The following is an 11,603-nucleotide window of genomic DNA, read 5'->3' as shown; positions in this document are numbered from 1 at the left end:
TAGATAACTGAACTGGCTAGATGCGTTTCACAGCCACTCTTTAGAAAACCCGCACCTGATATAAATCAACTCAAACATGCACTCTCAAACACAGTCCTAGCAGACAGAATGCAGCAAAAACCTTCCTATTGTAACTGACAATAAACACATGCAGGTTTAAACAATTGTCCAGATGCGATGTCAACAGGCTGGAAGGGTTAAAGGAAACTTAACCGCTCATTCAACGAAATCCAGAAGGAATAGTCAGGAATCCAACGCTCAGTTTGCTAGCAATAGGGCCCTTATTGCATTATTGTTTAACAGGAGTCGTGGGTGATCACCTGCTCAAAGCCTTTGTAAGAAGGTAGACGAGTAGCTGCTCCATCGATGAATAGATCCCCTCGGCGCGTCCTTCCTCAGGTCGCTGTGTGCCGTGACGTCCCTCTACTCAGGCAGGCGGCAGCTTAGCTAACAGCTACGGCTACACTGGTTAGCTAACTAGTGCTGTACGCACATAGCTGCAATGTACTCTCGGCGTCGCACGAAGTCGCTCCTCGTAGCTCCCGTAGCTCTGGCACCGACAGCTCGAGCTCCTTTCTCCAGACCGAGCTGTGCAGATCGCTTTTCGCTTTTTTAATTTCTTTTCTCTCGTTTTTTTCGCCATCTATCTCCCGACGCGCCACTGTTCTCTCCTCTTCTTCGTCTGTCTCATCCCCGTCTCTCATTGGCTGGGCGTCCGAACCAACACACTGACTTATGGGTAATGTAGTCTACTTTCCAGCTCCTCCACATTCCCCCTTTCCAAAGTTCGCAACGTCCTCGTGCGAACACTTTGTCTTACAGTCTCTATAAGGGGTGAATGCAAAGGTCACTACATTGCACTACTAGTAAAAAAACAAAACCGAACTTCATAGGACATTGTTTTACAAGAAATACATTTACAAAAAAAAAAAACAACCAAATGTTCACCCTTAACGAGCGGGTGCGTTCACCCTCAAAACATAAACATCTCTGTATCTAATGGGTATCTGTCCCCGAGTACTACGTTGAGGCCTCCCAGATCCCACCACTCGGCCCTGGCTACTATCGTCTGACCAGTCCATGACTGCACTCTCATCCTGAACTGTGTTATCTGGCTGATTTGAACCATCACCGTGATTCCCCACAGGGCTGTCAGTAGAACCCTCCCCACCACTAACCCCACTCCCCGTTTGTGACCCGCTGCTGACCTCTACCTCTGTGGCAGCAGGGGCGTCAGTGAAGTCTGTGTGTGAGGGGGCCTGTGGCATGTGTATGCCTGTGCTGCGAGGTACTGTGACGGGGACGCAGAGAGTGTCTTGAGGAGTCCTGTCTGTCAGGAAGTCTTCAGTTCTGGCGGGACGGGGTGCGTTTCTTTCCAGTCTGACACTAAGGAATGCACATGGTTTCAGTTGATCTCTGTGCACATTCTTAGAGGGGCCCCCAGCCTCTGGTTTCACTGTGTAAACTGGGACATCAGTGTGGCTTTGTCCAAACACCACATAAGGCACTGGTTCCCACTTGTCTTGGATTTTATTACGCCCCCTAGGCTGATGATTCCGGAGAAGGACACGGTCACCAGGCCGTAAGAGTGCCCCTCTTGTTTTCCTGTCATAGAGCCTTTTGCGCCGATGTGATGACTCGCGGGCTGTGGCAAGGGCAGTTTCAGCTGCAGTCCTTAATCGTTCATGATGCCCCCTGACCCAGTCGTCTAGGTTGACGGCACTGTCACTCTCCAAATCTCTGCCATCCAATAAATCCCTTGGCATTCTTGCATCCCGCCCGAAAAGGAGGTAGAAGGGAGCGTAGCCCGTGGATGAATGTACGTGGCAGTTGTAGGCCATCACCAGCTCTGGTAGGTGTTCTTTCCAGTTCCTCTTTTTCTCTGCAGGTAGTGTGCGAAGCATTTCATGCAGTGTACGGTTGAATCTTTCACACTGCCCGTTCCCTTGGGGGTGGTAGGGCGATGTGCGGCTTTTGGAGATCCCATACATACTGCAGAGTTCCTTTATTACAGTGGCCTCGAAGTTTCGGCCCTGGTCAGAATGAAGCCTGGCGGGGCAACCATAGTAGACGAACCAGTTTTTTAACAGTGCAGTTGCTGTGGTGCGGGCAGTTTGATCTCTGGTCGGGACAGCGATGGTGAACCGTGTGAACATATCTGTCAGCACCAAGACATTTTCAAAACCCCCAGTTGATGGCTCCAGTACTGTGAAGTCCATAGCCAGAACCTCTAGCGGAGCACCGACATTGGTGCATGTCATCGGAGCTTGGAATTTGGGGAAGACGTCTTTTGCCAACGCACATCTTTTACACCCCTGTATCCAGCGCTTCACATCCAAAACCATGGAGGGCCAGTAATAGCCACGTCGCAATATGCACAATGTGCCCCTGTCACTAAAGTGTCCGCCATGGGTATGTTGTGTCTCAAAGGCCTGGTGCTGTAATGCCGTCGGTACCACTAGTTGGCGGATCTCTTCACCATCACGGGGGTCGTTCAGGCGCCGAAATAGGGTCCCCTTCTGAACAAAAAGTCGTTCCCACTGCCTGTACAGCTGTTGTTGAGTCCTGTTCATTTGCTTCATTTGTGGCCCTGACGGCTGTACACCCCTCATTACCGACTTCACCACTGGCCCTATATCGGGGTCTTCTCTTTGGAGTGCACACACCTCCTCCCAGCTATGACCACAGATGGCAGCCCTCACAGCCGACTGAATGGCCGTTGCCCTTTGGCTGTCCTTTTTGCCTGTACCGTCCCTGGGCCCTAGGTAGGCGCGGACGTCTTCTTCTTTCATGAGCAGGAAATCTTTCTCCACATCCTCCTCCTCTTTAGGCTCCTGCTCCCTCGGGAGGCATGACAAGATATCAGCATTTTGGTTTAGGCGCCCTGGCTTGTACTGGACTTGGAAGTTGAACTCTGCAAGCTGTGCCACCCATCTTTGTTCAACTGCGCCGAGATTGGCAGTTTCCAGGTGGCGTAGAGGGTTGTGATCTGTGACAACCGTGAACTTTGCGTGCAGTAGCAGATCTCTGAACTTGTCTGTGATGGCCCACTTCAGGGCGAGGAGCTCCAACTTGATTGCGCTGTAGTTCTTGTCATTCTTTTCAGACCCGCGCAGCCCGCGACTAGCGAAAGCCAGGACACGCTCAACTCCATCTTGATTTTGGCTCAACACTGCTCCTAGCCCCTGGTGGCTGGCATCTGTGGTCAGGATAAACGGGAGCTGGAAATTTGGATAAGCCAGCACTGGGGGAGCCATTAGACAGGCTCTCAACTTGTCAAATGCCACCTGACATTTGTCAGTCCACACAAATGGGGTGGCCTTAAGCTTGAAGGAGCCAACGTTGGCTTTGCCCATCAGGGCGTGTAGTGGCTGTGCCATCTGGGCGAAATGGGGCACAAATCTGCGATAGTACGACATAAACCCCACTACCTGTCTAACCTCCTTCACACTGCTTGGCGTTGGCCATTCTTTCAGCACTTTGACTTTTTCTCCATCTACTTGGATCCCTGCCGCTGACACAATGTGCCCCAGAAACTTCACCTCGGTCTTAAGCAGGGAGCACTTGCTGGGTTTTAGCTTTAGGCCATGTTCCTGCAACCGACTGAATACTAGATCTAGCCTCTCGCAGTGGCTCTCAAAATCGCTGGAGAATACCAAGATGTCATCCAAATAGACCAGTAGGATGTCGAAGGTGAGGTCTCCCAGCACTACGCCCATTAGTCTCTGGAAGGTTGCTGGGCCGTTGCAGAGTCCGAATGGCATGCGAGTCCACTGATATAATCCAAAGGGAGTGGTGACGGCAGTTTTTTCTTGATCTTGTTCCGCTACAGCGACCTGGAAATATCCTGCAGTGAGGTCCAGGGAGGAGAAGAGCTTGGCCTGGCCTAAAGCATCCAAGGACTCTTCGACACGGGGTAAGGGATACGCATCGCGGTGTGTGATTGCATTTAATCTGCGGTAGTCACAGCAAAAGCGTACTGTCCCATCTTTCTTCATCACAATTACAGCAGGCGATGCCCATGGGCTGCAGGACCCTTTTAACACACCCTTATCCACCAGATTTTGAACGTGTTGCTTGAATTCTTGGAATACGTGTGGGGGGACCCTTCGGTGTCTTTGGAAAACAGGGTGAGCGTTGCCTGTCTGTATGTTATGGGTGACAGTTGTAGTGAACCCAAAGTCGTTATCGTCCGCAGAGAACACGGCGTGGTGTTTCTTCAGGAGCTGCTCCAATCTTTGCACTTGAGCCTCACTGAGTGTTACGGCCCCTTTTTAGTCCAGGGGTGTAAAAGGGACATGTAACACAACGAACCAAACAAAGGTCAAAAATAAATAATGATTTATTTAAATATTCTCGTTAGAACAAAAAAGATCCTTTTCAGGAAATCCCTACAAACTTAAAATGTCCTTTTCAGGAAATAACAAATAACACAAAATTGAGCTTTCTTAAATAGCTATAAAACAAAAGTGAACAATAAACACAAAGGAAACTTAACCGTATCAAAATTATACAGAACTCAGAAATCACAAACCACTAAACTACTAACAAAAAGAGGGGAGCTTCTCCTAGTGAGAAGTCCCTGTTAACTCTATCAGAATAAAACAGAACACAAGAAGGCACTCTGTGCAATTAACCAATAAATGCAAATCAAAAAGTCCTAACAGTCTGTTGGACACTCAAGATTAACTACCATTTACAAAATCTACACAATAGCCCAAAGGCTCGATCAAACACAAGTTCCAGAAACGCACTAAATGAGCCAATGCCCTAATGACACCGCTCCCGAGGAATGGGATATTCCCCGTTTTAAGCATCAGTCCAACAATGGTCAATCATTGCAATTGGGATCAGCTGCAGCCTCTCTCGGCGCAGCATCCAATCCGCGAAGCAGAGGGGAAGGTCGAGTGACGTCACATCCGCAATCCGTTGAGTGGCAGATCCCACAGCCCACCACAGAGGGCCAGCGAGGTCCCGCCTTCGCATCTGCGTGTCAAATATGATTGGCAGGTCCAGCAGCCAAACCGAAACGGCGGGAGCCGTAACACTGAGGCCGTCAAGATTCGCTTTAACTGGGACTGACAGGAACACAGGACTGTCGGGCTTTAGCTTGTCGCTTGGGTCAGGGGGGCTGACTTTGAGTTCTCCGACGGCCTCCTCAAATAACACTCTCTCTCTGGGCAGCACTCACTGTGGTTTGCTCAGTTCCGCTAGTCTGGCCCTCGGAAACAGGGTAACTGACTCTTCGCCAGAGTTTAGGAGCCTGACAGGGACTTTTCCATTCGCGGTGTGTGTTAGTACATTGGCAACGAGCACGCCTCGTGGCAGGTTGGCAGTAGGAGTGGCCTCAACTAACACCTGGCATTTTGTCTTTGGGGGAAGGCGACAGCGACCTTCCACAATGGCCTCACTCTTGGGAGGAATTACCACTGGGCGTTTTCCTGCAACTTTGACAAACCCCACTTTTCCTTGCGGCCCAGAGAACTGTTCTTGTTTTTTCAGTTCAGCAAAGATACGGTTCAGATGCCTGCTTTGAGGGGGCTGACTGTTCTGGATGGGTTGAGCGCCGCCAAGGCTAGAGAAGAGATCTTGCACTTCACACAGTATGTTCATGCCCAGTATTCCTGGAATGGAATCCTCCTCTTTATGCTCCGAAGCGCTGTCACGAAGGACGAACACACATTTTCCAGTCAACATCTTGCCAAAGCACTCAACATCAGTGTAGAGGCACCCTACTACTGGGATATCAAGCCCGTTTGCTGCTGTCAGTTTGACCCAGTTAGCCGGCGTCAATTTCTCTTCTCCAAACTTTCTTTTGAAGTGGTTCTCAGATATGGTGGTCACTTCTGAACCTGTGTCAAGGAGGCAGCGGGTTTCCACCCCATCTATCAGGATGTCCACTGTGAAGCATTTTCCAAACACGCCTGATGGCTTTTGTTGTCTTGACCCCGGGGGTGGCAGACTTGGCAAGTTAGAGGTTGTTGTATGGATGGATGCTTGTATGTGGGGGTCTTGCGTCTCGCCCATGGGACCACCAGTCATGTATGCCATCGGAGGTGACCTGTGTTTCGTTCTTGGACAGTTACGGCTGGTGTGGCCAGGCTGGTTACAGGTGTAGCATATCAACCTCCCATCTTTGTCACGCAATGGGGGTCTGCGGGGGCCTCTGGGGGGGGGGAGCTTGCTGCGTGTTGTTGGAGTATCGGTGGGGGGGCTCCGTTCTCTGTAATGCTTGGAATAGCTCCTCTTGTCTGTTTGCCAGCTGTCTCACTGATTCTTGTAAGGCTTTTATGGCTGATTCAGAGGTAGAGTCTTCAGCCGCCGCTGAGTAAACTGAACCACGGATGGGAGGCTTAGGGAGAGGAACTGGGGTGACCTCCTCTTCTGACCAGTCAATCGCCGCCTGCATTAAGGTGCTAAATGTCAGTGTTGGTTGGGTCTTTAACTGCTTTCTCATTTCTCGTCGTAGGGAATCATCTTTTAACCCCAGCACAAATTGCTCCTTCAGGATATCCTCAGCCCCAGGAACACGTGAGGGGTCCCGCTGTTGGAGGTGGCAAAATCTTCCTCTCAGATCATACGCATATGTTCGAATCCTCTCTCCCCCTGCCTGGCGTTTCTCATAGAATTCCTTGAGGCGGGTGCCAATAGGGGCCTTATCACCATAGGTCTCCTCCAGAACCTTGAACACTTGTTCGGCATCAGTGGTATTTTCGTCTAACAGGAACTTAACAGTCAGTCTTGCTTCGCCTTTCAGATGTTCTTTGAGCACCTCAACTTTGTCCTCTTCCAGGACCCGGCTCACTTTGAGGAACGACCTGACTGATGCAATCCACTCTTCTACGCAGGGCTCACCCTTATCTGAGGCACCACTGAAGTCGGGACATTTTCGATCACGCTGCACATAAACCAGAGGGGGAGTACTTCCAACATTAGCTTGCCCGTCCAATACCACTTTTGCCAGGGCGAGGGCCTCCATCTGATCCCGTCGAGCCTGTTCCAAAAGAACTGACTGCTCTTCCATTCGAGCCGATTGCTCAGTGAATTTGCTCTGCAGCATGGCAAGCTGTTGTTGTAATTCCTCCATACTGAATACACTCGATGGTATTGATCCTGTTCGTGACGCCAAAATGTAATGAGCAGACCTTACTCACGTAGTGGGGTCTTGGCTGGAGGCCACTGGGCAGCTGGAACACGAAGGATCTTGGTCTCTGCGTCCCCAGCTTTATACGTGTTGATGTCAGTGTGTCTATAGTGGGCCCTAGGTCTACTAAGTGTCACGGTGCAGGACTAGGGTATATTCTAGAGGTGATGGAAACGTGATCCCTCAGTTTCCCACTATGGTCGCTAACATCCCGCCTGACGCTCCCCACGCCCAGTCTAGTTAGGATTAAATTAGGTTAACCCCAGCAATAAAGTGTTTGCTCCCTGTGTGTCTGTCCCTTGCAGTTATTTCTACTCAATAAACACAAATTAATTGTAACGTACACTGTATATTTATTCGCTGGCTGAACAAAGTTGCATCGAACACTGGCACGGTTTCTTCAGAAAGGCATGGAAATCACTTAATTACCACAAGAGATACCCTTCTATAACCTGCCGTTATTCTGAGAGGACTTACTCTTCCCTTGTTTAAGTGTAAGAAATAGATAACTGAACTGGCTAGATGCGTTTCACAGCCACTCTTTAGAAAACCCGCACCTGATATAAATCAACTCAAACATGCACTCTCAAACACAGTCCTAGCAGACAGAATGCAGCAAAAACCTTCTTATTGTAACTGACAATAAACACATGCAGGTTTAAACAATTGTCCAGATGCGATGTCAACAGGCTGGAAGGGCTCAAGGAAACTTAACCGCTCATTCAACGAAATCCAAAAGGAATAGTCAGGAATCCAACGCTCAGTTTGCTAGCAATAGGGCCCTTATTGCATTATTGTTTAACAGGAGTCGTGGGTGATCACCTGCTCAAAGCCTTTGTAAGAAGGTAGACGAGTAGCTGCTCCATCGATGAATAGATCCCCTCGGCGCATCCTTCCTCAGGTCGCTGTGTACCGTGACGTCCCTCTACTCAGGCAGGCGGCAGCTTAGCTAACAGCTACGGCTACACTGGTTAGCTAACTAGTGCTGTACGCACATAGCTGCAATGTACTCTCGGCGTCGCACGAAGTCGCTCCTCGTAGCTCCCGTAGCTCTGGCACCGACAGCTCGAGCTCCTTTCTCCAGACCGAGCTGTGCAGATCGCTTTTCGCTTTTTTAATTTCTTTTCTCTCGTTTTTTCGCCATCTATCTCCCGATAAGATATACATGTGGCAGCTTCTGGACTAGTTTTTTGAAAACCTTCCCCACATTGTACTGAGTACAATAATCAAATCCAATTTCTGTGAAGACCATCATCTTTAGATCTTGCCTTTTCTCACCTAAAAAATGGTGTTTTCATACCCTTAACTTCAGCTTGATAAAACGGCATGGTTGTATTTCTTACTCTCATAACTAACAAAGCTCAGATGTACAGTGGAGAACACGTTCAATAATGCACAAAGCTTGAACTCTTTCCCTTTTATGATCATCTCGATCTTCTACAGAAAAAGAACCTTGTTAAAAGCCTTTTTTACACTGTTCAACTTACTAACATCTGCTAAAATCTGACTTTTGAGTGCAGCTGGCAAGTCTTTTAATCAACATTCAGTTCCACTGCAAATGACTGCAGTTGATGGTTTATAATCGCTTCAAGTTTAGATCAGTTTCAATGCAAACAGGAATTGGTTGAACATGCTAATTTACACTGAGGACGTGGAAGCAAAAATGGTTGCTTACACACATCAGCTGATGGTGGTGTGTTAAATGAAGGTTCAGAACCTAACACTGCAGACAAAATGAAATGAAATGAAATGAAATGACGTTGCTGACGTTCGGTCCAGACAACATTAATAAAGATATAATATCTCAGAGTCATGACTGCAGCTTTGAGGATACAGTTTAATACCATCACCTTATGTTGTCTTGTCACACCCCTGTTTACTGGGAGTTTGGAAATAGATAGAATGAATAGAATGCCTTTTATTGTCATTATACACATATACAATGAGATTAAGCCATCCCCAATGTCAGTGCAAAGAGAGCAGTATAGAAGATAAATAAATAAATAAAAGATCTAAGGTATAAAATATTTACAGAAATAAACAGATGTGCACACTCGAGTTATTTGCAGATATAAGTATGATGTATATACCTGTATACTATACATGTGTATAGTGTTCGAGCTGAAAATATATAAATTACACTGAAACATATTCAAGTCAGAAAATATATTGCACATTCAAAGTATTATTGCACGTATCATGATATGTTGTACATGTCACATGACAGAATGTATTGCACATATGTCGTTAGTGTCCAGAGTATTTCACATTTGAAGTCCTACAGGAGTTTAGGGCAGTTATTGCTTTTGGAAAGAAACTGTTTTTGAGTCTGTTTGTTTTAGTCCTGATGCACCTGTAGCGCCTCCCAGAGGGTAGCAGGGCAAACAGATCAGAGCCAGGGTGGGAGCTGTCATTTATGATGTTTCTGGCTTTGCTGAGGCAGCGGGAGGTGTAAATGTCCATCAGGGAGGGGAGAGGGCAGCCAGTGATCTTCTGTGCTGTCTTTACAACTCTCTGTAGCCTTTCCCTGTCTGCTACAGTGCAGCTGCCGTACCATACTGTGATGCAGTATGTCAGCAGGCTCTCGATGGATGAGCAGTAGACGGTCAGCAGCAGGTTGGAGTTTAGTTTGTGCTTCCTGAGGACTCTCAGGAAGTGTAGCCGCTGCTGAGCCTTTTTAGTGATTGACGGGATATTCTCTGACCAGGAGATGTCGGCCGAGATGATGACGCCAAGAAACCTGATGGTGTGGACCTTCTCCACACACTCGCCGTTTATGTAGAGGGGGGCTGGGTCTGTGCTGAACCTCCTGAAGTCGATGATAATCTCCCTGGTTTTCTTGGTGTTGAGAGCAAGGTTGTTCTCAGAACACCAAGCAGCCAGCTTCAGGATCTCCTCCCTGTAGGCAGCCTCATCACCCCCGGAGATGAGTCCGACCACTGTAGTGTCGTCAGCGAACTTGACGATGAGGTTGTCATTGTGGGCCGGCCTGCAGTCGTGGGTGTAGAGGCAGTACAGGAGGGGGCTCAGCACACAGCCCTGTGGGGAGCCGATGCTCAGCGTGCGGGTGGAGGAGAGGTGGGGACCTAGTCTCACAGTCTGGGGTCGGTCTGTTAGAAAGTCCTTTATCCAGGCAGATGTGTGCTGGACCAGTAAGTTTTAGCCCACAGAGCACTGATGATGAAGCTGCACATACACACAATTAGAAATCCTTTTCCTCATTTAATTTCTTTCCCTTTTTTTCTTTTTCTTTAGCCTTTATTTGAAAGTAGGTTGAATAGAAAGGGGCTATGGAGAGAAGCGACTGATGGGCAGTGAAGGGCCACAGGTCAGGATTCAAACCGTGGGCAGTTGCATTGAAGAGTTTAAGCCTCTTTGCATTGGACATCCAACCAGTTAAGCTACTCTCTATCCCTAATTGGCTGTTAGTGATCGTGAAACTGAAACATCCTGTGTCAGGCTTCATACTATTAAACAACTTTTAAGGTAGCCTCTCAGGCAATTTCAGTACCTGAGAGGATAAATATTACAGAATGATACCACTGCTCATCAGTTGTTTGAAAAAGTCCAGTCAAGGCACTGCAATGTTTGCCAAACATGAATTCTTCCTTTGTAACATGTTGTAATAAAGTTTTGCCTGTTTTTATTTTTTTCCTACACTGTCAGACTTGCACCAAGCTGCACACCTTCTCTCTCTCCCTGCTACAGACAAACAACCATCCATTGAATTATCTTAAAGCTTTTCATTACAGTTTAAACAATAACCATGAGCAGCGACGACCATAAACCTTTAAAGCTAAGGATTTACTGGTACTCTTCAAGTTAACCTTGTAAATTTTATAATCTCCTTTCTTCTTTCTTTTTGTACTAATCCCTATCAGAAGGTCAAGGCCATAGACTGTTCATAAAAATGGTTGTCACCATGTTTTATTTTTCCATCCAAGCCATTTTAGAACAACAAATGACCAAATTCTAACAAGATGGTAGAGCTGGAGAGTGATACTGGAAAGCTGATAGGGTAGATATGCATGTCCTTGATGCCTTGAGGTCAGTATAATAATGGCCTTAGATTCCATTATGACCACCAGCACACTAATAGAAGTGAGTGATTCCACCTAGTCCAGATAGTGAACTGTACCAGAAGTGGAAGGATGAAGACGGATCAAACAGCCTGCAGTTGTCCTGATGTGCAAATTGGCCATTCAACCTTAATATAGGGGAAAAAAGACTTATTGCAGCAGGTTCCTTTTTCAAGTTGCCCTCAGGATTGTGTGTGCTTAGTCTTGAGTTTAAAGCACATTAGGTTCTTATGGCAGAAACATCCTCAAACTCTAAATGATTAGAAGCCCAGTATTTCTGAGATAAGGTGAGACTTTTCTGAAAGGATTATATTGGAGCCAGAGTCATTTTGACCATGTGCCTGTTGACAAAATGTTAGACTTTATAGTGTGAATCAATA

At 47.5% G+C, this 11,603-nt stretch overlaps 1 protein-coding gene across 1 annotated transcript; it reads right to left on the bottom strand.

Annotated features, from left to right (window-relative positions):
• Nucleotides 1-436: 436 nt before the first annotated feature.
• Nucleotides 437-6,042, bottom strand: cuzd1.1 (CUB and zona pellucida-like domains 1, tandem duplicate 1). Its single transcript, XM_041994024.1, has 3 exons — nucleotides 5,394-6,042; nucleotides 5,053-5,186; nucleotides 437-4,259 (listed from the first exon to the last, which is right to left on the bottom strand). The coding sequence occupies exons 1-3, from the start codon at nucleotides 6,040-6,042 to the stop codon at nucleotides 951-953; spliced, it is 4,092 nt and encodes a 1,363-aa protein (XP_041849958.1). The 3' UTR covers nucleotides 437-950.
• Between the last annotated feature and the right edge of the window lie 5,561 nt (nucleotides 6,043-11,603).

Source organism: Melanotaenia boesemani, chromosome 9 (genome assembly GCF_017639745.1).
Source record: "Melanotaenia boesemani isolate fMelBoe1 chromosome 9, fMelBoe1.pri, whole genome shotgun sequence".
Classification (NCBI taxonomy): Eukaryota; Metazoa; Chordata; class Actinopteri; order Atheriniformes; family Melanotaeniidae; genus Melanotaenia; species Melanotaenia boesemani.
This window is presented reverse-complemented; position numbering and strand designations above follow the sequence as displayed.

Excerpts from the sequence above, each read along its gene's own strand:
- cuzd1.1 (XM_041994024.1), bottom strand. The coding sequence starts at position 6,042 with ATGACTGGTGGTCCCATGGGCGAGACGCAAGACCCCCACATACAAGCA. Across the intron at positions 5,187-5,393 it reads GAGTGAGGCCATTGTGGAAG|TGCTGCCCAGAGAGAGAGTG; the intron begins GTCGCTGTCGCC and ends AACCACAGTGAG. Across the intron at positions 4,260-5,052 it reads TTAAAGCGAATCTTGACGGC|CTCAGTGAGGCTCAAGTGCA; the intron begins CTCAGTGTTACG and ends GGGGCCGTAACA.